We start from the raw sequence: 13,465 nt of genomic DNA, 5'->3' as shown, positions 1-13,465 counted from the left end.
AAAAAAAAAAAAGCTAACCAACTAGCGAGCTATCTCTGCTGATTTATACCCATTCTCTAGATTCTGGGGTGTAATCTAGAGGTTGTGTTCAAGGAAAGGGTAATAATTAGAAGACATAATTAAAGAAAAGTTACAAGGCAATCCCCTAATGCACCAATTACCTCCTTAACGTTTAAATACCAAGATTAGTGATGCTGTGATTTTTCACATCCTGCAGCTCTTTTTTACCTAAGAAATTAAACCAAAACACTTTCCGAAGAGAAAGTGGAGTGTACCATCTCCTTTTAAAAGTGAGGTACGAAATGAGACACCAAGGTTTAAAATACTGAAGGGAACAAACTGAAGTTAGACACTGGCCATAGCCTTGCCGGTCCAGGCCTTTCAGCCTGCACAAAGAGGCCTCCTGTGGTGATGCTGTAGGGAGGCACAGTGTTGGTGGAAAGAGCTTGCCAACTTCTTGATTTTGCCAATTGGTCTAACTGGAATGGGAGAAATGGAAGTGGGTGAAGGTGATACTGATCACTAGGCTTGCTGGGAGTGTCGAGTCCACAACATGCTTGATAACATGATTTAAAATGTTTTCACCACAACTGTAAAGAACCCGTGCTTTCTCCACCAGGGGGAAGTTACTGACACTTCTTTGATCATCCATGTACTGGCCATATTTGGGAGTGCACCAACCATATCCGTGCCCGAAGGCAACTCCGTTCGCTTACACTTCTCTCTTGCATCCCTGAGAGGGGAGGTCCAGGGCTGGGTTCTCAGAGATCTTGATGGCGCCTTGCATGGCTGCCAACAGACCGTTTCCTCCTTCACCCCGCAGCGCTGGGCCGAAGCACTCTGGACGTCTGATGAGCAGCTTGACCACGACGCTAGCATTTTCTTCCACACTTTCACCTAAGGAAAAGAGGCATTCGTTTCTTCTCGTTGGAAGGGACAACTCGACAATATATTTCTAATTGAGGAGGCTGGGAGGACAGTACTTGATTGAGTTTGTCACTCACTCTTAAGATCAAGAAGTAATACTGATGGAGAAAAAGGTGAGATTTGCTAAATCAGGTCAGAATCTGTTTTTTTGAAGTATTATGATTAACCGATATAAATTGGAATCTTATTTTTCAGTTCAGGATTTTGTGCTGTTCATATTAATTCACTATATTTCAGTTCTCAGAGGGCAAAAAAAAAATATATACTACAGAGTCTGCCAGTGATTACCGATGAATTCACAGGTGACTGAGAGAATAAAAGAACTTTATATCTTTATTAACTCCATGAAGGGCACTTAAAAGGTATTTCCTTTCTTCTTTGAGAAGAGGTAAAATGGTAATTCAAGTTGGTGTGCCTCAATTAATATCTGAAGAGGTGACATCTTAGCTCCTGAGCTGTATTCCTACGGTCTAATACCTACCCCAGAACAAGCAGGTTTGTGTGGATGGTCCGCCAGGCATTTCTGAAATCATTTCTCTAGATAATCATCTACCTGTCTTGGTTATTCCGAAAATAGCTCTTCATATTTATCTTTGCATCTTTTGGAGGGAGGGGCACTGAAGAATTTTTAGACATATTTTAAAAACATCATAGGAATTTAAGTTCTGTTTAAAATTTTTTTATTAATCAACTTAGAAGCATTTTGAAGACATTAGAATGGTAACCCATAAACCTCGCTTTCAGTCCGGCTTTAGCAAATCACTATGTGAATATGAACACCGAACAATCTTACTGCATCTCATTTGTCCTGTTGAGATGTTCATGTCTCTTCTAGTTTTAGAGTGAGTCCATTAGTCTAACTCATACACAGAGATTTCTCCTTTCATGTCCAGAGGTTCAGAGGGGCTGAGCTTGCTGTCCAAATACTTAAAATTAACTTGTGCTCATCTCTCATACAAACTCATACTCGAACACATTTGATGTGACTCACAGCACTGGAGAGCCTACACTATGTCACAGCGGTAGCCCTGGTCTAGAGGTTGGCCTGAGAGGTTGGCCTGCTGACATCTTTTTTTTTCTCCCCTTTAATTCCCACCCCACCCCACTTCCACCCCTGACCTATGGATGTTGCCGTTTCCCCTTAAGAACTGGATCTCTGAAGGTGGGGCGTCTCCTCCCCCAGGCTTGTGGAGCACACCCGGGGCCTGGCACACACAACACACTCGGGGTGCCTGGCGTACCCGGGGTATGGTGCATGGCTACACCTGGGGCACGAACCCAGGACCTTATGTGTGTAAAGGAGACGTGCTAACCACTACATTATGGAGCCACACCCTGTTGACATCCTTTTTTATCACTCGACCTTTTGCACTGCAGGTAAATTTCAAGACTGTAAATACATACCTGTTTACGTTTTAGAATTGTGTACTTGATTCACAAACATGTTCATTAAGCTGAATTTCAATAGGCCATCAGTAATTGAACTATACTGCTTTATAGTTCAATTCTTCAAGACTAAAATTTTTGTAAAGAAGTGTTTCTTCAAGTTTCATCTAATGTATTTGGCAGTGATCAACATCAAAACAAGAATTTGTGTTTATTAAACCAAAACCTATGTGAGGAAAATTCTCAGGAGATGCTAAAAGGGTAAAATAATCACAACGGTATGGCGGAAAGAACCAATGAAAAGAGAAATCAAGGAGAGGCTGAGTGACATTGTGAAATTTGCAGAAGAGCTCAGAGAAAGTGATGATGTTAAGTTCTAAGACCGTGCTTTTCTGTAAATTGAACCTAATATTTATACCAGATAGAGTATAATCAAAGGAGGTATACTTAAAAACACCGTGAGAATCCACATATTTGAAAGTAAATATCCTTAGTCATAAACTCACAGTTAACTACTTTCGAATGTTGTTGGCCTCCCAAATGTATCGAGTAGCACACACAGCCATCCTCCCAGTTGTCACTTTTCATTTCAAGAATAACGAAGCTAAAACTTTGAGATTTTAAAAGTTAAAAAGCCCCTTTTAGCGTATTTAAATATCGGTACTCTGATTTTTTCAGTTCTCAGGATGGAAACACTTATGCGTCAGCCAGAGTCTTCACCAGCATGCTGAATTCAACTTTCCACAGCCATCAGCGTCTTGGAGTTTGATGGGACATGGACTCCAATGTGCAACAGAATGTGAAAAACCAGACTATAAGTTCTACACTGAATAGGCTCTCGAAATTCATTTGCCACATTAGCCTCATTTTATCTGAATCTAAGGTCTTCATATCTAACCTAATTAAATTGGCTCTGCCAACTAACCCAGGAAGCCATTCCTTGATTACTGAATTGTGAGGGATGCAGAAGGCACCCTGCAAGAGGAAGGACCTGAAGTACAACCATTCCTCCTAACTAGAGGGACCATAAAAAAGAATTTCCAAAGGCTTCACAAGGTACAGAAAATGGCATGATTGGAAGAGAGAGAAAATTCTCTTCTTAATTACCTGTAGCTCAGCATGCTGGACTACCAACCAAATCCACTGTAGGAAAGGTGGCTATTGGCCCTGAGGGCATTTTTCAAGGGAGAGAGAGATCTGAGGTAAATTAGTTTTGCCCAAGGGCTTACAACAATGCTTTTGCTTGAGTTCCAAAATGAATAATGAGCTTAATAACAGTGTGAATGTTCACAGTGGCTTTTTCTCAAAGGCTCTCAATACTGTCTTCACATTACTATCTTCTTTTCCACATTCCTGGAATAATTCGCCCCATTTTACTCCGAAGCATTCATTCTCACCACAGGGAGTATTAGTACAGACGCAATGATTTTACCTTCAGCTCATTGCTTTTCTTACATTTATATTCTAACTACAGTCCCTGTTTTCAGGTCCTTTGCCTATAATGCTCTTTCCCTTCCCATTCCCTTGTCATAAACCCTGACCTACGTAACTCCGCTTCATCCTTCACAGCAGGCTGTGAAGCCCCAGAGGACCTGGTCCTCTCAAACACTTTGTCCTCTTCCTTGAAGTACTGAACGCAAGTATAACTAATGAATTGTTTGTATCTGTGTGTGTCAGTTTTATCACTAGACTGTATATTTAATAAAAACAGGGCTGTATGTCTGAATTATCTAACCCTGTATACTCAAGTATCTTGTTAACATCTGGCATATAACGGGCATTCGAAATGTTTTTTGAATAAATAAATGGACTCCACTGAGACTCAAGATAGATGCTTGAAACGATTGGATGGAGAGCTAAGGATGACTATCCATTATTGCACTAATTAGGCTGTTTATAAGATCCTGATTCCCCAGATCTTAGTTAGTCTTAAGGAAATGAACATATTCCCCAGCAGTCCCAGTGCAGTAAGGGAGGGCCCTGGGGGCCCAGCATGAATGAGTCTAGAGATACCCTCATTTAGTTAAATTTAGAGAATTGCAAGAAAGGGGTGATAGCCAGGATTCTATCTTTTTTTTTCTGATAAGTGCCAACTTTAATACAGTGGTAAGCAACTTATATAAACAGGTTATTACAAGTGGCTAGGACATACGATCTCCTTAGTACCTTCTACCTCAGAAAGAGAGCTGAGGGTGGGTCAATAAGCCACCGTGACAGCACAGAGAGCAAATCAGGAACTGTTTTCCCATTTGGTCGTTAATTCAAACATTCATTGAGCCCATATTACATGCTAGTTGCTGATCCAGGGGCAGTGGGCAAGTACTGAAGGAGACAAGTCACGCCTGGACACGAGAATGAGATGAATGGGACAGAGCCATCCCGGCAAATACACAGATCCAGAGCAGAGCTTCCCAGCCAACTTGCAGATAAGTGAGCAAGAAATAAATGCTTATTTATATCCCACTGAGATTATGAAGTTATCTGTTGGCACAGCGGAGGCTGACTGATTTGGGAGTGAGAGTGGAAGCAGGGAAACCAGTTCCTATGCAACTGTAGTCATCTAGATGGAAGATAACGATAGCCTGGAGTAGGGTGTGGCTAGTGGTGATGGAGAGGAGTAGATGAATTTCAGATATCTTTGAGACACTGAACAGAGTTTTGGACGACTGAATGTGGGCATAAGGAAAAAGAATGAATCAAGGATGTCACCTAAGATTTGATTTGAATACCTTCAAAGTTGGATGTGCTAGTAAGGGAGATAGGGAATCTACAAGAAATACTGGTTTGGGATAGATAAGTACAATTCAGTCATAAGATGTACAAAATTTGAGATGTCTGTTTAACTGCCAATAGAAATATCAAGTAGACTGCTGGATACACAAGTCTGGAGTTCAGGGATGAGGAAAAAGATGGAAATGTACATTTGGGGGATGATCAGCATATATGTGGAATTTGAAGCCAAAGAACTAAAAGAAAATCTTGCAGGGTGGACTGGCACAGTAACCTAAGAATTTTGGAGACCAGTATTTAGTCTCAGAATAATGCTACGATTATGTCTATATGTCTAGAATTTTTAGCCCCTATGGCTTTTTCACAAATATGTGAAATAAAACTTGGGTGATATTACAGCCTGGAATCAGAACTGGGGTATGCTCTGATAGAACAGAGCCCACCTGTTAAATACAGGCATTCTTACTGAGTTGATGAAAATCAACTTGTGATGAGCACCAGGCTCATAATACTGCTGTTTGTGTGAATAATGTTGATGAAGCAGTTTTTGTCCTGCTTTACTATTTCAGCCAAAATCTGCAGTTTTATTTAGGTATCAGACTTTATTTACCACTCTTATCAATAAAATGACTGATAAAAAATCCACATACATATGGTTTTGGACACTTGAACTCACCGCCAAGACGCTCAGCCAGCACCACTGCTGGGACCCAATAGGGAGAGCTGCTGAAGAATTTACTGAGCATAAAAAGAACAGGGCCTAACATCCTTTCACCCATGTAGACTTCCTAATTTTGGTGTTCCGGGCATTGGTTTGCTATTGATTTCTTTGAGTAATTTATTCTCTATTACTTTTGTTGTTTTGATTATTTCTGGGCTTTGATGCTATTCTACTTTGGGATTTTACAGATAGAGTCACATTCCTTTACCTTTGTCTCTATAAGAATTTACCTAACTTCCTTCCCCTTCTCAGACATAGAGATTCAAGAAGGTCCGGTGGGAGGAGGAGGAAGGTAGGGAAGAAGAGATTGCACATGCCTTATAATCAGTGAGAAGGTGTAGCACAGATGTTAAGTACCCAACCCCCACTAGCTGTATTGCAAATGTGTCTCACATTCAACCTTCCCCTCTCACCATCCTAGCCTAAAGTGTCTTCTGAGTACAACACTGTGCTGTTGTTCACAACTGTTTTAAACAGTTATTTTACATTTTTACCATTGGTTAATTTTTTGAAAGATTGTTGAACCTTTCCAGGTGTACTGTACATTTTAGAACAAGAACCACATCTTACATTTTAATCTTAACCATCCCATCTTCGGTACCAATCACACTGAAGAATGGTTATATTCTTCCTGACTCTAAAAACATGAATACATGAACGGAGAGGAATCAGATACTTCTTTTAAGCATCTATACTGACGATGCCCTTCAAAGCTAACATGTTACTTTGTACTCTTGACCCCAAAAGAATTTTTCCAGCTATATTGAGATATAATTGATATATCCGAAAAGATTTATGTCTCCCAGCTCAAAGTCCCATCAATAGGCATTCCCCATACTATTCTGTTAAATTATGTAGATTTCTTTCTTCAAGATGTTATTCATCCTTGCCTTCTTACCCAGTCATTCCGAGATTCACTCTACCAGATTCCAATAAGAACCATGATTTTGGGCATGCAGGTAGTCACATGTGTCACTATGTGGGTAGGTGTGGTTGATTACAGAATTTTTAGTGATTATTCCATGTATGTTTCTGATCATTCTACTTAGGCTTGCTCTGATTCCTGCTATCGTTTGTAAGTGACTTTGGGGTAGAACTTCTTGTCACGTCTCACAGCTTCTCATGTACTCTTCATGTGTCATATGAGGGATGCCCAAGTTATGGCCACTGATGATAAATCTGCCTAGAGAAATTCAGCAAAGCTAGGAGATACGCTGTTCTTCGCAACCAAGTTGTAACCCAGGGAAGATAGTGCTGAAGTAAGTACTCCAAGGACTCAAAGAAAGCACAGAAAATAACTTTTCCCTTCTTTTTGTGGATTGGTGAGAAATCTTGTCCTTGGAATCTACGTTAGGAAAGGATCAGACGCCCAGACATATCTGTATCTAGATTGATTATAGAATTTGCAACTGCTGGGTAATCTCAATTTCATTACTTTCAGAGTTAAACACACCTCAGGGCTTCCAGCAAGCCAATAAAAGTAAAGTGAAGAAAATTATATGCTTTAAGTTCTTTCAAACACAAATTTTGTTTAAGATGATTTAATACGAACATTAAGAAAGACTAGTAAAATAAAATTAAAAATAAATTTCCAATTCTATTATTTTAATATAGCAAGAGCTTTTGATTTGGGTTTTAAAAATGTTTTTGTAAAAGCATTAGCACCAAACAGTAATTTAATAATGCCACAGCTTTGATGAACTGAAAGGAGAAAATGACGTTACTCTTTGTTCATTAGGAAAACAGGGCTACCAAGATAATACTGCAGAATGGTTTGACTAATGTTTGGCCTCTGGAGCCAAACTTCTCCAGTTCAAATTCTGGCTTTACATCTTTCAAGCTGTGTGATTCTGAGCAAGGTACTTAATCTATAAAATGTGGAAGATAAGTGTATCTATTTCGTTAGATTTTTGTATTCTGTAAGTAAGTTAATACACTTAAAAGTGCTTTGAACAGTGCGTGGCATGTGATTAATGCTCAGAAGTGAGAGCTGTTATCATCACTACCATTATCTTTACCACCCACTATCACCAACTCCATCATCACTCACTACCACCTAGCACAGTCACTACTACAACCCACTATGATCATCCACTATCCAACTATCATATCCCACTATCACTCACCATGACCATCCCAATTATCACTCATCACTACCTACAACCCACTATCACCTCCATCTCCCCTAAAACCTGCTACGACCACTACTCGAACATCATATCCCACCACCAAGAATATTGCTAACTGCCACCCACTATCAACCCCCAGCATTACTCACCATCATCCACCATCACCACATATTACCACCCACCATTACCTACCACCACCATCCAACACCCTACCCCTACTCCCACCATCATCACCCAACATGACCACCCCCATCATCTACCATGATCATCCATAACACCTTTATCTTTCATTGCTGAGCAGAGGCCACAAAAATGGCCAGGAAGTCCTTTCAGTCTCTTGTTAGACACAAAAGACTTGTAAAGGGCTTTGAGATCTCGAGGAATCTATTAGAGTCTTCCCATTTCAAATGCCCTAATACTCTTGTAAGGATCGTGAACAACTATGATAACTAACATGACTGCAGGCACTCTATGTTTCTGGCACTGGGCTAGTCAAAGTTTCCCACAGATTATTTCATTTAAGCCTCAAAACAACTCTGTGAGGTACATACTATCATTAACACTAACAGATCTCCAAAAAACTGTGGATAGGAAAGTTTTATTAACTTGCCTAAAGTCACAAAGGTAGTAAGGGATTGAGCTATGTTTGAACCCAAGATACTCCATTCTCCAGCCCAAACTCTTTCACATCACTCGACTGTGCTTGAGCCTTTCTTTCTCATTCTTTGGGTGTTCAACACGATTCTAATATTTTTCTTTCTCATCTCTCCATCTCTTTCATGATCTCCCCTGTGACAGCCTACTCTTGCCATTTCAGCTGTACATGATCTGCTTGTATACTCAGCCCCAATCTGTTGATTAGCTGATCTCTTTTCTATACCCCCAATTAGGGGTATCTCCTTTAGGGGGTCACATACTGCAAAACCAACATGGCTTGAACCAAACCAAGTGCATTATCTTCCACCTCAAACCACTTTCTCCTCACATTCTTATTTTTATCCCCACCCTTAATTCCCTAAGCTTCAATATGACTTCTGTTTCTCTCAACATACTCAGGCCCAGCCACTATAATTATCACCAACACATAGTTCTATAAATTCTGCCTCTGTAATTTTTTTCAATTGTATCTCTAACATTCCATTCCTACCACCATTATTATAATTTATTATCCTAACCTAGGCACAGAAGTGGTTCCCTTCAGTCTCATGTTAATAAGATTTCCCAGTTCCCTGCACAATGAATCAAGATTAAACTTTTCAGTTTGGCATTTTAGTTCTCCTACCTACCTTTCAAACCTCATCTCTTACCACTATGATTCACGTATCTATCCTCATGACCAACAGATCACTGTGTTTCCTGAGCACAGCATGCTTTAGCCTTCAGGCCACTGCTCATGCTGCTCTCCCACTGGATCAACATTCTCGCATCTCTGCATCTGGAAATTTGATCAAGCCCATCAGGCCTTTTCTGATCTTCTCTATAGGATGAGTTTCCCCTCGTGAAGCCCTCCCACACAATGTCTCTGCCTTACTCCACTCATTTAAGAGACCTCTGTCCATGCCTACTTCCCTTTCTAGCCTGTAAATTCTTTGAAAGCAGAAGCTAACATCCTTTGCTAAAACCAAATGTGGTCTTTTTATTTATAGAAACAATAATCATTAAATTGAAATGTGTGTGTTTCTTCTGATTGGCCAACTTTCTAGAGCTTGATACATTAGGAAACAGCACTACAGAGAATAAGTTAAAAGGGCATAAAACAATCTGAAAGCAAGAAGACAGGCTAAACATTTTGGTCTAGAGTTGAGTTCAGTATGGTCATACATGACCGGCATAAGCAATCTAGATAGGAGCACAGCCAGTGGATTCCTTTACCTTCATAACCCATGTAGACAGTCCCACCAAATAACTCATAAAGTCATTTGATCTTGACTGCAAAGGTGGCCAAGATGAATAAATTGGTCCTGCCTTGATCTGGTTTCTGTCATAAAGTATACTTACATAATTTGGTGAGATTTATGAATCCTTAAAATCCACTTTACAAAAACATTTATCTTTATTACCACAGCAACTCTGCATTAATTCTGGACATGTGATCATTTGGATAGGAAGTGGAACAGGCTATTACAGGATACCCTGAAACCGGCCTCAAAGAAAATGGAGTTTAGCAATGCTGGGGATGAACAGATAGCACCAGTGAAGAATACACAGAGAAGAGCAGAGACAGGCGATTAAGAACCTGGCGGGATGAGACCCAGGGGAACAAAATACAGACATCTCAAAGTCTGTGACCCAAGCAGGAAAAAGGAAAAACCAGGAAAATGGAAATGATTCAAATATTAAAAATAGAATATATTACAGGGAAGGACAGTAAGCAGGTGGGATGGGCATGAAAGGAGACAATAAGAAAAGCACACGGGAATATTATGATCGCATCATGTCAATATATTTTGAGGTAAATTCTCATACTTAAAACAACTTTTATAATCGCTTGTTAGCTGCAATTCCTTTTTGTAATCACTTAATCAGCTCAGCTGGATTTGTTGCCTGGAACTCCAAACTGGGGAAAGGGAGAAGGATCATAGCTATAATATAAATTAAAGTGAATTAGTATTGTAACAGAATCTTGGGAGACAAGGTACATTTTCAAGAAAGCAGTCCACTTACTTTACAAAAGATTCAGCACATTATACTAGGGCAAATACAGAAGTTTTATAAACCTGGCATTCACTGTAAATTGGAAGTAACTTGTTTTAGGAAAAATAATATTTGGGATTGCTATACTATTTTTTTTTTCAGGGAGTTTAGTTGCCTCTTATAACTATTCTATTATTCTTAATTTTTATTCATTTATTCATCTATCCATCCTTCCTTCCATTCATGCAATAGTCTAAGAATCTGGAGGCATACCTGCATTTAACTCTGTGAAACAGGTGAGCTGAAGGTATTAATAAGCCCCCCTTTTACTGATAGAAGAAGTACAGAGAGGTGGTAAGTCCAAGCCTATGCAGTGAGTTTCTTGCTGAATCTGGTACTAGAGCTCAGGACTCTATCAGACTCTACTCTTGATCCTTGTCTGGCCTGATTCTCCCTGAGAATTTTCTACCAGCTGTCACATACATGTAGAATTTATCATATTTATGGAGAGGAAGCAATGCAAAGGATCCCTTGTATGTATCCATGATTATGCCACCTCAGGTCTGAAAGGCATGGAACACTTGGGACTCACTGTTCACGAAGACAGCAAACCTCAGGAAGGACAGGTAGCGCTCCCCTTCGATGGGGTTCCAGCCGACATCAGGGTACCCTCTGGCCAGAAGCATGGCGCAGCTCTGGAGACCACAGCCTGCCAAGTAGGTCACCACCTGCCAAAAACAGCACATAAGTAAGTGCCCAAGTTTTTCTTTCTCTCTCTCTCTTTTTTTTTATAAGATAGCTGTAAGGCCTGTGAAATTCTAGGACCAGAAGGGGTTTCATTTCCCTTGAAGATAGAGGGAGCCCCAGATTTTAAAGTGTATAATTTAGTAAATTTGAAGCCAGAACCTTCGATTCGTTTTTGTTTCCAAGTAATCAATAAGACTGATCATTGTTATGTAGGAATACACATGTACTGTCAGTTCTCTGGTTTTCCCAGTTCTGACAGAAGTGAGCTGCCATTTAAAAATAGGCCTAATTAGGGTGCATCTGGGGAGATAACAGTAGACCCAGGCTGACCATGTCCATTTGGCCGTGGTATTTCAAGACTAAATATTTAGTCACTGATTAACTCTCGGCGGGCCCTTGACTAATCAGGGGTCTCTACTCAAGTTCTGCAACGGTTGTCCAAAGTGAAGAGTCGAGATGTTTAGGCTGGGGTGGCTAATAAAGAGGCCACTGCCAGTTAAGGACCAGGACTGGTCATGTTCTCTTTGCTTCCATGTCACCAAACACTTGTCACAAAATCTCAGCTCTGTGATCATGTGGAATATTTTAGAATCTGCCTACCTTTTAGAAAGTGTCAGGCAAAAGTCTGGCAAACAGACCTCTGCTTGAAATTCAGTTGTTATTCTAATCTAGTCTTGAATATTGTATGTATACAGGGGAAAGGAGAGAATCCACTATGTGGAAAAAGAGTCAGGAATGCTGTCTTTTTCACTTTTTTAATCACCAGGGCCTGGTGCATACTAGGTGCTCAATCAATGTTTGTCAAATAAACCATGTATTTGCTGATGTCAAATAGTCGAAGTCATTTTGCAAGAATAATGAATCGAAGTAAAAACTCAGTAAGGAATTATTGTCACACTTTTTCCTTCTTAAAACAGTAAGGATACTATTGTGCTTGGAGTTTATATTAAATTTGGCCTCTAAAATGTCAGAGAAAAACATCAATAAAGGCATGGTTTAGGCAGAATTTTCAGGGTTACAGGTACTGAGCATTTTGCTGGTCACTAAAAAAAGTGCCTGTGTGTGTGTGTGTGTGTGTGTGTGTGTGTGTGTGTGGTGTGTGTGTGTGTGTACACACTCATGCGCAGGGGTGGGGTTGTTGTTGTTCAGTCTTTAGGGACCTAATTTCTATTGTGATCAATAGAAGGGAGGAACTAAAGTATTTATTGATCCTTCTCTCTTCTCTCCCAGGAACTACACTTGGGTAATTTCCTGACACTGGTCTGAGTAAAGTCTGTGCACTGTGTTGAGCTGCCAGAACCACTTGAAAAGGGGGCGGCAAACCTCATTACCTCCCTTTACAGATTTCCCAAGTCCCTGCTTCTCCCTTCTTCTAGCCACCTGGCCTCCAGTTATTATTTCTTGGATCTTCCAAGGGATGCTTGGGGTCTTTGTTGAGCAGTATCATTTGAAAAGATGAACTGTGACTAAAGATGGGGTGCCAAGTATTAAACTTTGTGGCACTATCTGGTTGTAAGAGAACAATTAGCTACTTTTTTATTCAGGCATTAGTTGTCATCTCATCACCTAAAATACTGTTATTTCTGTTTAAATACATGAATAATAAAGTTTGACTGAAGTCTGTCCCACTAGAAGCAGAGACCATAAATAAGTTTGTGAAACAGCTATCTTACTGCTGGTGGCACAATACTGAGCCTGTTTTTGTATGGGGAGGCTGTCTTGCTTCTGTTCCAATCGGTTCTTCTTATTGAAACCAGGTCGTGCTTTCTAAACTTCAAACCGTATAGTGTTACTACTCTGCTTACAGCTCTCCAAATGGTTTCCAATGCTCTTGGCTCTACAGTGAGGTAAGAGCACGGCCTCTGGGGCCAAAGACTTTTGAACCCTGGTTCCAACCCTTATAAACTCCATGACATTGGAGATGCTACCTAATTTCTCCATGCCTCAGTTTCCCTCCTACAACTGGGGCAATAACAAAAAGGTGTGTTCTGAGGATCATGTGAGTTAATTCGGAGTGGGGCCTGGTGCATGGTGATTCTGCAGGACCTATAGGAGTATGCGCTTTTGTTACTAAGAGTAATGATAGCATAAGGTCCAACTCCTCACTAATCCTCATGTCTCATACCTCCCCCGAGTACTCTGTGCACTGGTCATACGCAACTTTCCGACCCTCAAGCTCACCATGCTCTCC

At 40.4% G+C, this 13,465-nt stretch overlaps 1 protein-coding gene across 1 annotated transcript in view; it reads right to left on the bottom strand.

Annotated features, from left to right (window-relative positions):
* Nucleotides 1–13,465, bottom strand: part of RYR3 (ryanodine receptor 3) — a 466,421-nt gene that overhangs the window by 114,306 nt on the left and 338,650 nt on the right. Inside the window, 2 exon segments of the mRNA XM_039843988.1 lie at nucleotides 717–897; nucleotides 11,120–11,255. Of these exon segments, the coding sequence (XP_039699922.1) occupies nucleotides 717–897; nucleotides 11,120–11,255 (317 nt within the window).

Source organism: Pteropus medius, unplaced genomic scaffold, assembly GCF_902729225.1.
Source record: "Pteropus medius unplaced genomic scaffold, Ma_sr-lr_union100, whole genome shotgun sequence".
NCBI lineage: Eukaryota > Metazoa > Chordata > Mammalia > Chiroptera > Pteropodidae > Pteropus > Pteropus medius.
The sequence above is the reverse complement of the archived record's forward strand: the minus strand, read 5'-3'. Positions and strand labels throughout refer to the sequence as shown.